This window comes from Myripristis murdjan, chromosome 14, assembly GCF_902150065.1.
Source record: "Myripristis murdjan chromosome 14, fMyrMur1.1, whole genome shotgun sequence".
NCBI classification, from domain to species: domain Eukaryota; kingdom Metazoa; phylum Chordata; class Actinopteri; order Holocentriformes; family Holocentridae; genus Myripristis; species Myripristis murdjan.
This window is the reverse complement of record NC_043993.1, coordinates 20471159-20492102: the sequence shown is the minus strand read 5'-3', so window position 1 is coordinate 20492102 and position 20944 is coordinate 20471159. Positions and strand designations below refer to the sequence as shown.

General features: G+C 41.4%; 1 protein-coding gene across 3 annotated transcripts in view; it reads right to left on the bottom strand.

The window, feature by feature from the left end:
- The window catches only part of ncor1 (nuclear receptor corepressor 1), a 72714-nt gene that overhangs the window by 10545 nt on the left and 41225 nt on the right, over positions 1-20944 (bottom strand). For 2 of the 3 annotated variants that reach the window (XM_030069668.1, XM_030069669.1), the window contains exons 18-32: positions 16603-16739; positions 16413-16500; positions 12738-13185; positions 12484-12607; positions 11397-11574; positions 10534-10701; positions 7619-7785; positions 6516-6630; positions 3736-3821; positions 3407-3575; positions 3189-3314; positions 3017-3100; positions 2240-2490; positions 682-994; positions 282-509 (exon numbers count right to left, since the gene is read on the bottom strand). In XM_030069668.1, coding sequence (XP_029925528.1) covers positions 282-509; positions 682-994; positions 2240-2490; positions 3017-3100; positions 3189-3314; positions 3407-3575; positions 3736-3821; positions 6516-6630; positions 7619-7785; positions 10534-10701; positions 11397-11574; positions 12484-12607; positions 12738-13185; positions 16413-16500; positions 16603-16739 — 2682 coding nt within the window. The remainder of the gene's footprint in view (positions 1-281; positions 510-681; positions 995-2239; positions 2491-3016; positions 3101-3188; positions 3315-3406; positions 3576-3735; positions 3822-6515; positions 6631-7618; positions 7786-10533; positions 10702-11396; positions 11575-12483; positions 12608-12737; positions 13186-16412; positions 16501-16602; positions 16740-20944) is intronic. The other variant, XM_030069670.1, reaches the window with a different exon arrangement.

The window sequence follows — 20944 nt, the reverse complement described above, 5'->3', positions numbered from 1 at the left end:
AAAAAAAAAAAAACATAAAAACAAAAAAATAAAAGCACAGGCACACGCACACAGACAAAAAAAACAAAAAAAACACCAAACATATGAACAGAAGGCCCACAGATACTGATCGCCACTGCTGACGTCAATAGCTGAAAAAAAAAAGACTGGATATGCAGTGCCTATGAATTAGAGAGCCTGAGCTGCTCTCGTCAGTATACTCAGAATCAAGGCTATCATTGTTCTGTCCGAGTCTTCAGTGGAAACAGTTTTAAAGGGGTAGCGGGATTTAGGTACTGTACCGGGATCCAGGACTCTGTGGAAAGCCAGAGTAGGGTCAAGGTGTGGGGGCAGATGGGCTCGATACACTTCTCCAGGGACCACAGGCCGGTGGTGGGGGTCGAAGGGGCTGTGAGAGCCTACAGGGTCTCCGCCCGACACTGGAGACTTGGCAGGGACGCTGTCTCGCTGAGTGGGAGTCATGGCACTCTTCCTCTCATGTGGTGCAGACTTCCCAGAGCTTATACCTCCTTCACATGAGAAAAGAACAACCAAGGCATTCAAGGTAATTAGATAATCCTTACTTAAACGGCAGCTCAACAAGAGATAATGAAAGTATATCTAGCACAGAAAACAAAGACAGGAACAGAGGCAAGAACAAAAGTCTACAATTGGTGAATGAAGAGTGATTATTAAATATACCCTCTGGAGCGCGCGCCAGCATGGGTGAGCCTCTGGACACAGGGTTGGTGCTGTAGTTAACAGGGGTCCTGCGGGCGTTGGCATCCTCATACATGCCCGGGCTAAGCTGGGATTTTCCGGCCTCCTGGTGCGTGGAGCGCAGGACAGAGGTGGTGGAGTTGACCACGGATGTGTGACGAACACGCTCTGCCACTGCCTTGCTCTCCTCATACTTCATGGCCTCTAGCTGGGGCATGGTGTGAGGGAGCTTACTGGGACTGGTGATTAAGGACTTGACATTGTGCTTGATGGCAGGCTGGTTCAGAGGGTGAAGCTGGTAAACAGAAAGAACTGGTTACTAGACTGCAGTGACTGACTCATTCACTGCACGGACCCAGTAAATCGTTTGGCTGCAACGATTCATCACCAGCATTCACTACATCAGCTATGCACTGTATATTTGTTGATTCCGCATATTTATAATCACTTTGTTGGTTTGAAGCATGGCTGTGGCACCTCCGACTCCATCCAAGAATTCTAAAAATCTATGATCCAGAGCACCCAAAGTATGGAAATGCTATGAGCAGAAACCAATAATATGGCACTTGGTTCACTTAATTCCAATGAAGCACAACAGCAGTAACTGCTGTGCAGCGCAAAAAAAAAAAAAAAAAAAAATCCCACACAGCTGTAAATCAAGCCAGGCTAGTCTGCCAGCCAGAGTTAGTCAGCTTGCTTTCATCATAATGCAAGAAAATCTTAGCTGTTCCAAGTAATGGCATAATTGCTAGAATACAACACTGAAAAAAGTTCAGTAATTTATGGCATTTCCAACAGATTTTTTTTCTTTAGTTAATGTGTCTTACATTTGGGTAGATCTACACACTAAAATGTAAACTAAATATAGCTAGTGCTAGCCACAATGCAGTGTTATGGTTGAGTCTGGAGATGGACAACGATATGCAGAAATGCAGTCTGGTTATGCTTTCCATTTCATTTCATTTATAAAAGGAAAAGAATTACAAGTAACATTACAGTATTACAATTTAAAGCTGGCCTGACTGTTAAAAACAGAAACAATCACAAAGAACAAAAACCAAGCATAACAGCTACATAGACACTGCAGGAGAGAGGAGGGAGTGAGTCGGATGATCATGTGAGCTGAACTCAGTGGTTGCAGGTGTGTCCTTCCATCAGATAATTTTTAAAGGCCTGTTTGAATTGTGGTTATTCATTTATGGGATCTCATTCCGGATTTTAATGTATGGAAAAATTATCTCTGACCGTAGTTGTTTTTGTAAGCTGGTACATGTGTGTGAAACTGATCTAGTGATGGGTTCCTGTCTTGTGTTGTGTCTTGGAAGTAGGTTTTGGAAGAGAGTTATTATTTTCGATCTGAAAGTGGAATTTAATGACAGCCATAATAATGTATTCCACATGAAAACATTTGTTTTTTTAGTTTATCTACTTACAGATTTTAGTGTCAGCTTGTCATTCGGATTAATCAATTCATTGATACAATACCCAGATTAACTGATAACATAAGATGCAGCCCTAGTAAATTCAAACATCATGTTACCTGTGACACGGGGCCCTCCATAACCCTCCTGTCCGACATGTCGGGGGTCTTGCGGCTATCCTGGCTGGACTGGTCTTGCCGGGGGATCTCGTGAATGGAGCGGCCCATCTCTTTGATAGTATTCACCCCCTCGTAGGGCTTGCCCTTGACAATACCCCCTTCAAAGGAGCGGATAGGCGGGCTCTCTCGCTTTATCTGTTTCCCGTACTTCATGCTATCTTCATATGCCTCTGCAGAGGCTCTTGGTGTACCTGTAGTGATTGGAAGAAGCATAATAATAAGTTTTCTCACACTGAGGGCTGATGTTCGCAAGCTATAGAAATACAGTTGTCCCTCGCTATAACACGGTTCACCTTTCGCGGCCTCGCAGTTTCGCGGATTTTTTTTAGTGCAATTTTGCATGCTTTTTTTTTCTTTTTTTTTAAACAGCGCATTGTGTTCTGCGTCCTGATTGGCTAAGGGACTGTAGACCATTGTCAATCAATCTCCTCCGTGCCGTGTCTCCTGTACATTACAGAATGTGTTCATTCTATAATACTGGACTTATTTTTCTACGAAGGTTTGAACTTTGAGAGAAAAGTGAGAAAATGTTAATGCCTGACTGAGAAAAGTGTATAAAGTGTGTAGTGAGGGGTTTTACAGCCTTAAAACATCTATAATAATTGTAAAAAAATAAAGCTGACTACTTCGCGGATTTCGCCTATTGCGGGTTATTTTTAGAACGTAACCCCCGCGATAAATGAGGGACCACTGTATCTGAGTTTTATGGTTAGCCACCTTGCATGATGGATCCAGCGATCAACGGCCTCTCCTTAGAATCTCCATGGAGACCTTCTCTGGGCAGCGCTCTGCTCATCAACCCTATGAAGCACACAGGAATCGTCATCCTCTTGATACAAAATACATGAACCAGTAAACATATTTTCAAACACACACACATAAGCTATACCCTCAAATGGGGCTCCCTCTCTGCCAGGGTGTCCTCTGCTCATAGGTCCCTCCATCATGTCATAGGTGCGTTTCAGCTCATGGCTTGTTCTGGGACTGCGGGTGGCTTCCCGGGGATTCTTGATGGCTTTGGGGAGGTTCACCAACAATTATTTTAAGGATTTGTAAGCTTGGCAAAGTCCAACAACAACAGTACTTTGGCAGTTAGAGAGAGCTTACCATCATATGAGAGGATGTGGCCACTCTTGCCCTCGTAGATGACATGAGCTTTAGTCAGCTGCTCTCCCCTAGTCTTGTCTGGGCTGCTCAGATCCTCTGTGGCCAGCTTGGTGATTGTGCCCTTAAGGAGGTCAGCAGCAATGCTTGACTGGGGCAGGGCTGGTGTACCCTGTCAAAGAAAGAGCAAGGAAAGAAAAAGGAAACATTTTTATGTATGTGACCAGTGCTGAAGTGTAGTGGGTATACATTCAGTCAGTGACTGTCCTGACATAATCCTCTACCATGTTCCCCCTCTAATTCCACTCAGACGACATTTTTTCATTTATTACCTGAGTAATTGATCCTCTGAAAGACAGACCCTCGCCCACCTTGCCTGGGTTTCCTCTGGTATCCTGCATGGATGGAACGGGGCCTCCTGGAAATAGAGAAAGATAGAGAGAAGGGGACGGAGTGTTTAATGAGGTGTGATTGTTTGTTGTCACGTCAGGGTTATCATACCAAGATCTTAACTGTGGTACTGATGCCAGAGTCAAAATCAAAATACAAATTCTGAACTATACAAATGGTAAAAGAGACTAGGGTTAACTGTAGCACTTCCCTCCCACATATATTGTGCTTGTATAAGAACACCTATTAGTACTGCGGTTTTGAAGAGGATGGAGTCAAACTACAAAAAGCATATTCTCATGAGCCATGTACTGTTGTCACAATGTGTCCCTGCACTTGCACGACAGCAGCAAAAGAGCATGGTTTTACAACACCATCTGGAGTATGACTTATGGAAAAATGTATCATGGGTACAAATATTTTACATAAATATGTGAGAGGAAAGCCACTGTATAATGCAAAAAAGACAAGTAAAAAGATGAGAAACAAATACAACAAAGGCAAGCGGCTTCCTTTTCAACTATTTCTATACTTTTTTTGGGAACACTAACTTACTTTGTATGTTACAAATGTGTTGTACAAGAACTTACATTCACAGGTGCGAATTTTATGTAAGCTGACAATAGTGACTGTGATATGAAACAATGCAAACTAGAGTATATGGGTCTTAAAAAACTACTAATTCCTCTGGTTCTTCTTCCACTGCCAGTAGCCCATGTGAACCGAGCCACAACTACTGAGGTATTCTGCGGTAGGAACCTCTTGGTGACAGAGACCAGAGAAAGACAGTACAGAAACCTATGAGTCAAGATGTGTTGTGTACTGAAGAGAAATGGCTTATGAGCTAACCTAAGTAGACACTCACTCCTTTGCCACTAGTGTGCCACATTCTGTCAGGTCTGGGTAAACAGCACAGAGCCATGCTACAAGGCTTTCAACCCTCAACCTTTCTTGTTTGGGTCACGTTATTCTTGACCAACTAGCACAGTCCCTTCTGATGTAGCATCTTACAGAAGTTCAGCACTAGCAAAATTTTGAGACACAATAATGCCTTCACCGGTGATGGCAAGAGATCATTACCAAAGTGGAAAATATGAACCTTGTTCACACTGGACTACGTGTAAAATACTGAGCACTCCATAATAATCAATGATTTTCTGAATGATACTGATGAGCCATTTGATGGCTAGACAAACTATTTGAGCAGGTTTTTGAAGCAGTTATTAACTGTGCCATTATTTGACTTATTTCCAAAGTGCTCTATACACCATTTAAAAAGGTCTTTTCCATGTGCAAACAACTTCAAAATAACTACCCTGGCCTTTCAATGATAAGTGACAAGTTTGTCAGTGCAGTGAAGATTCAAGTGTGAGTCTTTTCAACCCAGCTTCATATTAAATTCACCCCAGTGGTTGACAGTCAGTGAATAATGAGGGAAAAACTGCTCCAGTGAGACACTCAGTTTGTGGTGAAGCTTTTCCCATCTCATCCAGTTTAATGTTGCAAACCAGAAACCTTACACTGGTGTGACTGTGGATAAAAATGTAGGAGGCAAGATGCAGCCTAAGGATGGCTAATCAACACAGATGCCTTTTAAGCCGCATTGGCTACAGCCTCAAAGCTGGAGCACAAACTGCAGAGGTTCAACTTCAGCAACATTCAAATACTGCCTCAAAGAATTTGGCTGTAACACTGTTTGCACATATATATTTAAGATCAAAATATTATGCCAAATGCTTCTGGTTCTGTTGACAACCACTAAATGTGATATGAAGTTGTCTGAGCAATTTTTTTTATTGAAAAGGCAATGCCATTTTTGCAGTTCACTCAGCTGCCTCTTTTTCCTCTTACGACTGACCAGCGTGTACAGAACTCACCTAAGGAATCCTTCGTGTCTTTTGCATTAAGATAATCTTTTTTGCGACATTGTTCATGAATCACAGCACAGAAACTGGTATAAAGCAGGAAGTTCCATAATAGTTTCTATGTATGCAACATGTGATACATCAACATTTGACAAGTTTGAAGACCACCTTGGATATTTAGCAGAGTTTGGGTCCAGGCCTGGAACTATAGACAATATGTCAATTAAATGATGAATGGTCATTCTAGAAAAATGATGGGATGCTGAAGAGACTTATTACCTTCAAAATTAGAATAATCCATAAGAGGTGTTGCAGGACAAAGTAAGGTTGATAGTTAATGTTAAAAATGTCTGGTTAGAGTGTCATGACCTTTGTTGAATTGTATTGTACACAGCCAAGTCAGTGAAAGTAAAAGTAATCTGAAAGCTGCTGAGTACTGCTTGCAACCAATGATCATTTTGTTGTTATACAACTGCCAGGTTTACGATGCACAGGTGGTTTCAATGAGCTGTTAATTAGACCAGCAATATTAAAGTGTTGTATTTGGTTGGAGAACGTGTGAAATATTTTACCCCATGTAAACTTTTGAATGTGATGAAATGAATATGACTTCATTTTAAAAATACAATTCAACCTCAGTAATTAATCCAACTAAATCAAGTAACTGCGCATTTTAAGTTAAATGTTTGCAGCGGGTTCCTATTTAAGAGATAATTTGAACAGGCTGGTGTTCACTGACAGCAGTTTCCCATCTGACTTGGGTTTAATGACAACACTCATGCTGACCAAATGGTGAAAGAAAGCTGATGATATTGAGAGACAACGGCGAAATAGAGCTGTGAGGTTTGTTGACCTACCAGGCTTGTTGGGATCCTGCTGCCGAGGCAGACCCAGAGAAATGGAGCCCACAGAGCTCTTTGTCCCCTCTGGCCCATAGACAGCGTGGGACGGCAGGTATGTGCCAGGAGTTCCCTGAAACAGCAGGAACAAAGAGGACTGATTGCAAGGGCAGGTCATCGAGTGCACATAAACAACAAAGTGGAATGACGCTGAAAAGGCTGGCCATTTACAAACTGTGGTATATGACCAAACGATTAATCACTAATCGACAATTCAAAAAGTAGAGTCCATGATCCGCTGCACCCTTACACTTGAACACTGAGCAGAGAAACATCGGTGTCATCTGTTATTGTGAGTTAACACGTCACTGGAGTTCATTCACTTCCTACAGAGCTAAACAACCAGGAAAGTTTGTGTGTGTACGGTCAACAAGACTGTCTGCCGAGAAAAGTTGGCCACGGCTGAACTTTCTGCGGTCATCAGCTATCAACAGGCCAATCAGATTTCTATGGTTTCTTCTTGTTTCCCATGTGATTTCATTTCATAAACAATTGTTCCATCTGACAAGTGCAAAATTACGTTGATTACAGCCATTCAAACCTTTCCTAGTTTTCAAATACTTTTATTTGAAAGACTAACTGGTATTAACAGGTCAAACATTATGCTGGGAGAATGGCTGCGTCCATCTGTGGTAAATCTATCATGCTTTCAGTGCTTAACCCCTATTGCAGACCATGTCCTCGTGTCATTTTATTTGACACAAGTAAAAGGTACATTATACAAGGGTGGTATTTGCCAAGTTGAGAATCTACGTTGATAGCAGGGTTAAAATTGTGTGAAGCTTTTGTTTGCTGATTGGGTAAATACATGTGACACTGGGAGCACACAGAACAAAATGTGAACACATAATGACAGCCCATAAAAAAGTGACTATTAAGGAAGTGCATTTGTGTACACAGGTCTTTGTCAGCTCTGGTGTAAATAGTAATGTCATGAGACTCTGCTGCATACAATTTGTCCTTTAGACAGAATGTAGCCGCATCAGCATGTTGTAATATTCCCAGGTTGTGTGTGTGAGGCGGGTGTCCCACCTCCCCTTAGTGTGTCGCTGCTCTCTCACCTGGGAGATGGAGCCTCCCTGAATGAAGGAGGGCTTGTCTGTGGGCTTGGAGGTTGGAATGAGCGGAGGAGGAGAAGGAATGTTGGGAGGTCGACTGTGTCTGTTGAACGTCACCCGGACGCCATCCGGCAGGTTCTGGACCAGCTGGTTGGGAGCTGGGTGGAGGACTGGTAGGAAGGGAAGAGAAAAGGAAAAGAAAATAAGTAAATAAATAAGAGTCAGACACCAGCGATTACTACCTTTGGACAAGCGATACTGGACTTCAAATCCATTAAGACTTTCTTTCACACAAAACCACAAAACACCACAGGGAGGAGCAGCGGTGTCACAGCATGAAGTTCACACAGTAACTTAACCCTATCATCTAAATATCTTTTGTCTGCCAGACACCGCAACTGCATCCCACCCAACATAAGGCTTCCATCAAGCCCTGCTTCCCATCAAACACCGCCTGATAAAATATTGAGCATCATTCTGACAGACTGGAGCGAACAGTGAAGTAAGCAGAGAAAACCTCAGTTAATAGCCTGTGCTGAGCCTGAGGTAACCTTAGCCCATGTCTGCTGTCTGTTCTGCTGTCTCTTGGGAAAGCAGAGCAGACTGTGGGATATGGGCTGACTAAATGGATCATAACACACACACACACACACACACACACACACACACACACACACACACACACACACACAGACCGGGCATAACCTCCCTGCAGGAAGTATGCCTTATGCCCTGCACTCTACAAAATCAAAAATGCAAATGGCTGTGTGAGAGTTCCTCCAGCGGGCACGGACGTCATCGTCCTGCTGGCTCATACAGGGAGAGATAAGAAAACAAGCCACTCCATGACGGATTTATAAATCCCTGTTGCAGGGATAATGTGTGTGAAACATTAACATTCATGCCACAGCTCACCATCAGGAACAACAACTTAGTTTGGGAGGACACGTGAAACATGCTGCCTTATGTGAAAAATGATAAAAACTCTTGCACTTTCATTTGAGCAAAAACTGATGTCTTATTTCCAAAGCAAAAAAAAAAAAAAAAACAGCAGATATTTTCGTGGGAAACGTTTTTCCTGTACCCTACCATAGGCCATATAAAGCAATTACTGCTATCAGAAACACAGATTATCAGAACTTTTCAGTGAAATGTTCTGTTTCTGTTGTGTGTTTTTAGCGATCGAGCTCCATTTTCTTTTCTCCATAACTGACGTTCATGCTGCAAAATGTGTTACAAATTACATTGCTTGATTAGTCTGCTATAACTGTTCATTTACTGTGAATCCTGTTATGTTTAGGCTAATGCAGGTGTATGAAGTTAAGGAGGGGCCCAGCAAGTCCTTTCAGTTTTATAGCTTATTCTCACAATTATGAGGACTTATGACTGTAAACAAAAAGAGTTCAAATGCTTAAAAAACAGTCCAAGAGGGCTGCCCAACGAGGGCGATACATTAGTGATCAATATGTGTGCCAACACTTTGTAGATTGTTGGAAGGGGGTTGTGACTGGAAAAAGTATGTTGACTTTAAAAATTCTGTTGACACCAAAATTTTGTGGTAGCACAATGTTAACACAAAAAATTACTGAAAAGAATATTAAATTCGTTCACTGACGTAGGCACTACAGACACTAGTTAGGGCTGACTTGTTGACTTCTACCGTAATGCCTGGTGTACGAGCACACACTGTATTTTCTTTATGAGTTCTTACTGCACAGCCCAAAGAGCACATAACATAATCTTCCTGAAGCTCAAAATACTGCAAAAAACAAATGGGCCAATAAAGCAATCAAAAAACACAGAGCCCAGCTCTTACTGAGGCAATGCTCCCAGGCACCTGATAAAAAACACAAAATGTCAAGTTTCCTCTTAAATAACCAAGTTACTGCACATTTCTCAGAATATGGTTATTGTAAGACAACTCAATGCATCATTATTCACCATATTTTTCAAGATACCTCATTCAAAATTAATGTGAACTAATTACTGGCTGAATACACCCTGTGTACCCATTTTGCATTTAATCCTATTGTTTCAATACGTCTTTGAATAGGCATGTAATGTTTCGCTCTTTTCATGGTTCAGGTTGTATCTGGTTCGCACAGTTTGGCCTGAAAAAAAAAATCAAACTGAGAATCCAACTTCGTTCTTTTTAATTTAAACATACCAACAATTAGAAACAAAATGTTGAATGGGGCTTTTGCAAGTGTTTTGTGCAGCGCAGCAACAACATGCAGCTTGTGGAAAAGTCAATTAGGTCTAATGACATTAATCAAAAACAGTGCTGAATGTTCTACATTACGAATGTGCTCACTTTAACTTCGCACTGCAGTTAAAAACACAACAACACACAGGCACACAATAACTGTGGTAAACAAAAAACAAAAGTAGACGGTTCAATACACATGTACGGTTCAGTGAACCATGACTTACAACAGTTTACAGTTTTGGCACACATCATAACACCTCTATCTTTGTACAAGAAAAAAACTCAATCTGTCTTATACAGGGTACAAGGCCTCTAAAATACTTTCTCTCAGGCATTGAATGAAAACAGGATTGAGACCTCAATGCCAGTTCCCTCTCACTACATAGCCCTACTTGCAAAAAAAGAGTCAAGCAACAGGATATACAGATATACAATGGTCTATCATAAAAGCATAGGATAGATTAAAAATGCCAAACCTTGTGTCAAACTGAAATAAAACAGTGACTCATACATGTACTGTGCTCCAGTCCAAGCTGAATACCACTCTATCCCCAACACAGTCAAAGCAGCACCTCTATTTTCAAACACAAAACCCATCAGCAGTCAGGCAAGACTAGCTAACATCAAGCAAGGGAAGGGAGAATGGTGATGGCAGAGATCGGGAAAGAGCAGGCAAGAAGGGGGAGCAGGGTAAGGTGTGTGCTTTTACCTGGAGGCACACTGTAGCGGGAGGCATTGGGGACGTTGGGGTCAGGCTGGGGTGAGGCCTTGCTCAGCTCCCTGGGGGAGAGTCTGTAGGGAGAACCTGGCCGACCAGACTGGGCCTCCTGGTCCAGAGCCAGCTTCATGTCATAAGGCATGTAGGGGAAGGGCTTACCTGCAGTACACAGGCATAAGGACAAAGGGAAGACATGCACTATTAAGACAAGAACTCAATGTCAGTGAGCATTGAGCTGACCTACATTCGGTGGGAATGTAAAACTAACACGCCAACTTGGGCACACCCCGGCTTAAACACATGGAACATACAAACATCTGGATGTTGACGCTCAGCGGCCTGCTGCCAGTTGATCTACCCCTCAGAGCACTCCTGACTGAGGTGCTAAAAGGTTTGCACAAGCACGCAGTAATGCAGTCTATCTAGTGACTTTGCCACTACGCCTTCTGAGGCTAAGTGGTTGAATTACTGTCTGTCTGCCCAGAGGCACAGAGTGTCCTACTCTGACAAACTCGAGTCATACACCTTCAAAAGACAACACAAAGTCCCCCTCTCCTTCCAAAGGACACTTCAAGAGGAGCATCAACCATGCCTTCGGCTCTCCGTTCACATCAGGGGTGAGACGAGGGCAGCTAACTTCTTTCTCTTCGCTCTGGCTGAACAACATTACAACAGTCCAGACTCCCCTCCAACATTTCCTTTTTTGAAACTGAACGAAAATGAATGGAACCTAAAAAATGCACTGGCTATAAATAGTCTGCTGCTAGGAGCCACAGGGAAGGAGGCTGAAGGAATGAGGAATCAGACAGACAGAGAGAGATGGAGAAAGCAAGGGGAGCGTTTTGTTCTCTTACCATCTCTGTCTAGTACGGTGGGGCTGCGGGTAGGGAAGGGGGGTCTGCGCTCCAGATCTCCCTGATCCTGTCGCTGCTTGTCCTCCTGGTGTGCAGACTCATGGGCCGCTTTGATGTGATCCTGCAACATGGTGTAGCCGCTGATAGGCACGCCAGCCAGACCGTAAGGACCAGGAACCTAGAGGAGTTGAGGAGGGGGAAAATCTTCATATAAGCTAGGGTGTCAAATACAAACTGAAAGTGAGATACTCACCAAACCAACTAATGTGAACAAAAACATTGTTTATCTTGCACTGACTAAAGTTTTAAATGAGAAATACATTCCAAGCATATCTTTGAACTATCTCCGCAGAAGAATAAAGGACCTACTGGATGAATACCAGGTTAAAAAAAAAATTCTATGTCAAAGGCTTACATCAAGACCTTGGTACATTTGAAAAAATGATCCAGGTTCATTGATCCAGAAAGACTGAACAATTTCAGCACAGCACACAATGGGAACAGCTGGATGTACAGTTACTGTGTTTAGAGTGTGGCTACAAATTAGCAGACTGACAGCTTAAATGCCAATAATTTATGTGATCAAGTGGTTAGTGTGAACATGTAGCTCATTTAGGGAGTGCGATGTATTAATATTACATCAATAGCCTGATACGAGTCCAGATATCTTCTATGATTTTGGTTTTGGCAATATGATATGGCATAAGTGTTGTGTTTTTTCTGGTTTTAAAGTCTTACAGTAAAGGAATGCAATTTTCTGAACTAATAACACTATTCTAGCTGCTCTGTTACTTGCCTCGACCTGCTTGGTCAGCATATCCACATTGTTAATGATTGTTTATCCAGAATATCTTGTACATATCTTGTAAAAGTACATATTGTCACCCCTACAGTATCATTACAATATAAATATCCAGGTATTTAGTCCAAGGTATCACAACATTTAATTTTGTCCATATCACCACTTCAGCTGACTCACTGGAAAAGGTTTGTCTAACTGAGACATGCTTTCAACCTGCTGCCTGCCTCCATGCCTCTTTGAGTGGATGAATCGGATAGAACAGAGAAGGTTGCTATAGTGACTAACCATGGGTGGGATGGCAGCGGCCCGCTGCTGCAGCTGCTGCATGTTGAGCTGTGCTTGCTTGGCTGAGGACACGAGCACCGAGCCGGGAGGGCTGAGCAACGAAGGCTTATCCATGGAAAATATTCTGAGGAGCAGATAAAGCAGTTATATTCAAATCCATTAACGTACACTCTACTTTTACTTGCAAACCTTCTTCTGACAAAAATACAGCTACAACATGAAAGCGTAAACACAGTGACTATGCAAAGACCCACCTCTGTCTCTCAGGCTCCGCTTCCACATCCTCGTCGGCACTGCAGGTGGCGCTGGAGTCATTATCTGAGTGGAGCTCCCTCTGCCTTTCACCATGATCCCCCTTTTCTCCTTTCTCCTTGACCTCGGGCTCCATCTTGACCTGAACCTCACCGGTCTTCATGTCCACATCCTGGGGTTCGGTCTTGGGGTGCACCGGGCCCACATAAGTAGCCACCCTGGCCCTTTCCTCCTGAGAGCCAGTCTCACTCTCTGGGCTCTTCTCCTGTTTCACACGGAGTTCCCCGTACAAAGCTTCTGGGGCCTTTCCATTGCTGGCCTGACCTTTGTCCTGGTCAGAGCACTGACCGTCTCCTGCAGCGCTGTCTGCCCTCTTGGAGTCACCGGACTTGGAGGGGTCAGCCTGCGAGGGGGAGGGAGCGCTCTCTGTGTCAGAGCTATTGTCACCGCCTGGGGACGCACAAGAGGGCAAGTGAGTGCATGTCAAACGACGTATGAAGCTTTAATCAATTTACAGGCAGTCTGCAACATCAGTTTATGACATCAAATTACATTTGAGACATTTTATGACCTTGTTAAATGCAAGTTAGGATGAAACATAAGACTGATTTTGCAACTGAAATAAATGAAAATGAAAATAACTGTAGACCTATCAGAAAGTAAATCTAGACTGGCCTCTCACCAGAAAAAGGTGCACCAAGAAACATTTTAAAACTGTTTAAAACTTTGTGTTATCTGCATTTAAACCTTTTAAGGCTTTGGCCAGGTTAACAATGTGAAACTACCATACTAACCTCTCTAGATGTATCATAGGGTTACATGTTACATATAGTGGGTATGTATGAGTACCAATATCCCATTGCAAATGTGGCCCTTAAGTTTAGACAGCATAATTTAAGACATTTTAACACTTTTTTCAAAATCTGCAAACAGCTTGATATACAGGGTCTAACATAACTTTCCCTGATGCAAAAATCCACAGCAAGTGTTTACAAAGATGTTCAGGATAAATACTTGTATATTGGTATATTACTGGGGTTATTACAGTATGATGGTACCCTCACTTTCTGTCCTTCTGTACCAACCCCACTAGTTTGAAAACACATAGGACATGGAGAGAGCAGAGGAGGACAGGGGAGGGGAGCGGTCAGGAGGAGCAGCCATCAAGTCAATCTGATTACACAGTAAAGTCCACTACTATCAAACATCCACTGAAATTCACCTACTTGAGATTTATTAACCCCACTAAAACAAAATTGTTGTTTTTGCGCCTACAACATCGACATTTCAACATATGCGTTTTTATATAGAGCTAACGCCTAGTATTATTGTTGTTTATCTCAAAAAACACCTACATATCAGTTAAAAGTATAAAAAAATATGTTCTAATGTTTCTGATCCCTTTATGGGGGTAGTGTTCATCATGGGTGATTTACTCAAAGACACCTCACCAAAGATAAGCAATCATATCCAGCACAGTAGAAGCACCCTTTGCTTTATCTGTCCTTGACACAGATAAGACACTTGACTCCAGGATACCACAAACTTTCCTCTTATCACCAAATTATCAACACTAATCACGTTAACACACTATACCGTGACAGTCAAAACAATTAATTTCTACTTCAAACTCAACATTTTTGAACAAACATGAGTTACTTAATGGGCATTACCTGGATCATCACAAATACCATGAATGCTATATAATAAATGAATGAATGCATGAATGAATTAATGAACAAACCAAAGAATTTACCAAATGAGAAAACATAACTGTCCACAAAATGAAGGCTCCAGATAACAAAAAAAAAAAAACAGAAGCTGCGTGAAGAAGTACATCAACATAAGCTACAGATACTGTGTGATAGGGGCATCGACAATATTTATCTGTGAGACTGACTTCCTACTCTGTATAACATCCCTTATTGCCTCATGACTTCTTAAATATGTCTAATCTTCTTTCATTTTGACAAACTCAAGTCCAAAAAGAGCTCAAACAAAAAGGGACAATCTGCTGAAAGTTTAATCACAGGGGCCAATAAAACAATAAAAAAAAAACCTTCTTTCCTTTTCTATGTTCACTGTAAGCATCTCAAACACCATCAATGTATACATCTAACAGGACATCAGTAAATCTATAATTCTGTACTTACAAAAACTTTTATGAACATTTACGTTTTGGAGAGCGATACATAGAGATGGAAACCACATATTAAAAAAAAATGTTTGAGCCTCTGCTTGGTGTCATGCTGTCTGCCACTGCAGTTGTTGCCATGGAGATCGGTGGTTTAGTATGTCTATGCAGAGGCAATTTGTTGATGCATATTAAATTATCTATCCAAAATCACAGAATCAGCATTAGTAAACCTACAGACAGACAACATCACTATGTTTGATATTATACTAACTTATGTTCTACCATTACTGTGCCAGCTCTTCTTTTGGTATTTTAAGGTTTGCTTTATGATGTGACAATCTGCAGGCTATGGATAACCAAGGCCTCTCAAGAACAGTTTAGGTTTTCATGAGACAAAGTCAAGTCAAATAAACATGGTTAAAAAAAAAAAAAAAAAAAATCTTGTGACCTCCTGCGGTCGTCACTGATATCTTGAACTGGAGAACTTGAGTCGATTTAAATGATATACAACTGTGCTGGGGCTTTCTTTTTCAAAAACAAGCAGGTTGAATGAAACCGCTTTCAGAAAAAAAAAACAAAAACAAAAAAACAACAGCAACATTGCATTTAAAATCCAACTTAAACCATCATGCTCATCTGACAATTATGACAGCTGGTAAACTACAAAATGCCTATTACTTTGCAACTTGACAATACAGCTGTTTCAAAGCATAATTAACTGTTACAAATAAATATGAAAAATGAATAACTGAAGAAGGCAAGCATGAAGAAAGCATGAAAGAAAGAAAGGAACAATAAGAAGAAAGACAGACAAATGCAGACACTGGTGTGTGGAATAAAATGGAAGGGCTCTGAATTTTATGGCCACACACACATTCACCTATTTCCAAGCTAAGCAAAGCACTTGAATTTTCTTAATACGCTGCCTCATGCACTGCCAGCAAAGATAAGGGTATTTTCAGGACTTCTGCAGTGGAGGTGGGGAAAATAGACAAGGGAGGTCTGCCGGATCAAACAAGTGGACCAGCACTCTATGTTCCAGGCAGCGAGCTTTCTTGAGTCTTCAAAGCCAAGGAACTCTTATGCAACAGGCGCCCCAGTAGTCGGAATTAGTTCATATCTTTTATCTCTTCCTTCCCCCCTTTTTCATTTGATGCTTTTCCCCTTTCATTAAAGCTACAGACAGGAGCAAAAAGCACTCAGGCTTTGCCATCAGCTCACATGAGATCCTCATGACAATTCAGAGAGCATTTTGGACAAGAGCAATCCAGCTTTGCACTGCACTTATCACTTAATTCTTTCCTTGGCCCCTTTACTTTCTATTTGTCACTTGCTCCTGTCGGGCTGTCAGGCATGAGGCTTTATGAGCCAAGTGCAAAAAGTGGATAAGAGAGTCTTCAGAGGTCCCTCATCCGCATCCCCCCCAAGACTCACACCTCACATGACCGGGAGGATAAGCCCAAAATAAAGGGAGTGTGTATGTGAATGTGTGTTCTTGTGTGTTCGGGAAAGTACACATATGCTTTGTCTATTCTCTGACCTTCACTGTCATCTGGGTTGTCCTCATCATCATCAGCTGTGGCTAGACCTTCACCTTGAGATCTATCAGCACGAGCCCGCCGTGTGTCCTGGGAAAGAGAGATACACAACATTACCACCCCACAGTAACAGATTATAGTTGCTCCATTACCGACAGTGACAAAAAGCAAACGAAATCAAATACTGCGTACCTGCTTATGCTGCTGGAGCAGGTTGTCCAGGTTGTGTCGTCTCTTGTAGTTGAAATAGAAATTCTTGCACTGTGCCTCGCTTTTGGTGCCCACCATTTTGGCGATTGCTGTCCAGTTACGTCCATGCTCAACTAGCCCTGGGACGGGACAGAAAGAAACAAATCAGCACTGAAAGCTCAGCAGCCTCTCAAGGTTTGAAACAATACAGCAAAATCAACAGTATGACCAAAAGCACTACATCGCTATACTACAAGGAAATCATGTAGTGGTGGGCAACACAGCATATCACACTATTTTTAGAATTATTACAATTTTGCATAGGAATGTCATCTATGAGTGTATGGTCCTTGTTTTGGTAATTAATTTTGAAAAACAGCATATGAATGACTTTTGTCTTCAACAGTCTAGCTAACTTAATATTTGGCATAATATGTCATGCCATGTTAAAACTCAGCTATGTTACAAATCAAAATTCAATCTGCATGTTCCAGCTAATCAGTCACACTGAAATAAAGCATCCCTGCACACGTGTTTTTGTTGAGTTTTTGTCAAGTTCATCAGTGGGATGTAGGGCGTAGCAGCCCACTCCCATTTTATGTTAAGGCTCAACCGTGGTGGAAACAGTACAACTAAATCAAGATCCATCTTTAGGCTTTTCAAAGGAACAGCCCAGTGATGCAGCCTTGTCCTCCAAGCTTCTGTTGACGCTGAGAGACTTTGACATTCTGTGCTAGTTTTTCATGGCATATCAGTGTTAGCATTTGCTGAATTTAAATTCAAGGCGCTAAAGCAGTGCTACGTGAAGTATGCAGAAGTTGATACTTTTAATAAAGTAATGAAGGGAAAGCTATCTTGCTAAAATCTAACTTTGGTAAAAGTGAAGGTCACCCATAAGAACATTACTTGACTCAAAGTCAATCTGATATTAAATGTACTCAATAACATTTAGTATCGACAGTAATTTTCTGGCAATGAATGTACTTAAGTACAAGTAGAGGTATTTCCCTATAAAAAAAAATATTCTAAGCTGAATTTGACACTGCAACTTCCATTACACTGCAAATCAGGATACACTTCCAAAATAAAACAGAAGAAATTCTTTAATTCTCCTCATAAAATGTTAAAATTGTACACCGTGTTATCAAGATACTTTGTGAATGTTTAAACAAATAAACACCATTTGGTTAATATTATCTAACAAATACATATAATAAATGTTTCCTCAAGTTTCGAATTGCCAGTATATCTTTACTTTGTGATGCATAAGAGACATTTAATATGGTACAATTAAGCTTTAATTCCAACAAAAGCAAACACTGTTTTTAGATATGATCATTTATTTATTATGATTTAGATATAGGTGCTTGTCTTCTTCACCATCTGTAGCAGGTGGAGCTGGGGCAGCATCACTGTGGGAAGGGATGGCTGTGTTTTGCTATCCTGGATCAATCGCTACTGACAGCTACTTAGCAGCACTGTTGTGTAATATCAGAGACGTTGGCAGGAGCCTTGAGTTGCCCAAACCACTGCCTGCTTACAATGCTGCCTGTTTGCCAAATGCGTCAATGTGCCTCTCATTTACAAGATTTTAGGTGGCAGCAAATAACAAAGATGTTCAGGGAATATGTATCAGAGTAACAATACATTTTATTCTGAAAATATATCAAAGTAAACGTGAAAGTTGTCAGAAATATAAATAATCAAGTAAAGTACAAAAACTGTACTTAAGTACAGTAACAAAGTGTTTTTACTTTGTTACTCTGCTCTCAACTAAACTGGTATTTTTACTCAAGTCAAACGTTTGCCATTACTGCAAAATTACACTACACCACCAAGTCCTTGTTGCCATGGTTTGCTGTTCTGCCCCATCTTGACCAACACTAAGCTCACAATCAGCTTTGATGGTCTCAATAAACTTTTAAGCTAGGCTGCCAGTGCACAGTGGACTGGAGGACGGCCAATTACCTTTGACATTAGGGTGTCTCCTCTTTAAATCCAGTAACCCCCATGACCTCCCTCACTCCCTCCCTCTCTTCCCAGCCTTGCTTCCCTCACTTGGGCCTACTGAGATGAGGCATACTGGCATTCTGACAAATCACCACAGAGCTGAGCACAAAAACCCATTACTGCTCCAGCTAAATGAATGAGGGCATTAGGACTGTTCCGACTCATGTCCTGTTTGGAGTCACTTAAATTCGCAGACAAACCGCGGACGTCAGTCTGGATGGTCTTGTTTGTTTCATGATGATGTGATATAGCCGCCTAGAGACAGCACTTACAGGGGGAAGTCCTAAATGTGCTCGCTAGTTACTCTCTGCACACTCCCAGATCTCCATATAACCTCATTTGTTTTGACCTATATGGCACATTACACTTCTATCTTCTGTTCATTTAACAGCCATAAAAACTCTGCAGACACATAACTAACACTGTCAGCAGTACCATCCAGAGCACTTACATTGTTTAAGTTATGTTCACAAATGTTTCCCATTTTTGCCTCTCTGAACCCATCATGTGGCCAGCTGCACCGCACACCAAGACAAGTCAACAAGAGACCAACCTCAGATGTGGCTGAATCAGAGCCTTCACTCACATGTCTTACTCAAGTCCTGCAGCTAACATGTCAACAGTGGAAAACATGGAATAGTCTTAAGTTGGGGTGGGGTGGTGTGGGGGTGGGTGGGGGGGTGGGGTGGGGGGGCTCTCTGAAAGCACGCGTGACGCAAAACAGATGTACAGTTTCATAGAAATCACAGTTCAGTAAAATCTATGTTGTGCAGCTGTGGTTCAGTTTGATACGACACAAGAGGATAAGAATAGCACAATCACAGCAAACACAGGATGGGAAATAAACATGGTAAACTTTTAACATGCTGCACTACTTCAGTTAAAATACCACACCATGGCATTTCTGCAAATTGAACTCAAACATCTTGTCTTCTTCATCTACTTCATTGTCTCAAATTTCAATTTGCCATTTATTAAAAAAAAGAGCCATACTGTTCAGACCGCTGATGAAAAATAGTTAAACTCACATTTTGGTTTTAAAGCAGTGGTTTAGTAGATATTCATCATGACATGACAAATACATAATGGTAAAGTCATTTAGAGCCTGCAATTGGAATTCAGGCATTGAGAAGTCACTTTACATAACTCCATAAAAGTTATTCCATCAAGGGGAATCAATACAAAGTAATTCAATTATTGTGGTGAATTGTCCCTGATTTCTCTGAACTGTGAAGTTCAAAGACTAAGTTCACAGTACAAATCATAAGGACCATTGTGCAAATGCTAAGCAGCATGGCCTTTATTCTTGCTGAATAGATCTCTGTGTGGTTATTAGAAGGTCAAAATTTCACATCATGTTTTAATGTCAAATCTAGACAGAAACCATCTAGTAAATATGCATGTATCATTAGTTTCTCACTGTAATGCACAAATTTAAATGGGTCTTTGCTCATGCTGCGCTTCTATTAAACCCCTAACACAGCTGCCTTGTTTGGCGCTGTTGAATCACTTCATAAAGAGCATCCTTCCTCATTTTGTTTAATTTGGTGAGGGGGGAACACCCCAATCAAACTTTAGTGCACAGCAATCAGCTGTACCGTGGTCTGCCTGAGAAAGACCAATTCCAAGTGAACCTTGGAGTGGGTTGGTGGTCAGCAATTGGACCAGAAAACCAGGCAGAAAAAATTTAAAACATATTAAGTGAACTGTGCATTTGAAACTGACTGGCTCTTAGTGGCATTTTCTCATACTTCTACTTCTATACTATGCATATGGTCCCTTAAAGTGAGACTGATAAAATGTATATCAGACACTGATCGTAGGGCTGAACGATATGGTGTGGAAAAAAAGTCATACTGCGATTAACTGTACAGATATTGCAGTATGATTCGCGATTTTGGTAGGAGTCATCATTTTTGCATCATCTGTTTAATTTTCACTGAAAAAAAAAACGTCAAAATGATTGAGTGATTTTTGCTGAGGTCTGCACCAAGAAAACATGTTTTCTTACATTTGGAGAATACAAGTTGTAGGCCAGGACGTCTCTGTTACACCACAATTCATTTATGACAGTGTTTTTTTGACACACATTTTAGCTGCAATTTGGATACTGCACTTGCCCATATTGCAGTTTCAATAATATTTTGATTAACTGTTCGGCCCGAACTGACAAAATAAATCAACAATGCAATATAATGCAGCACTTCCTCTTGTGAGGCATTATTGATACACTTGTACAAAGTATCAATATTTGAGTTTTTACCTTAATTTGCACAGATCCACATTTGAGTTTCTATGAGGCATATTTGTTCCCTCCCTTTCGCTATTTTAACTG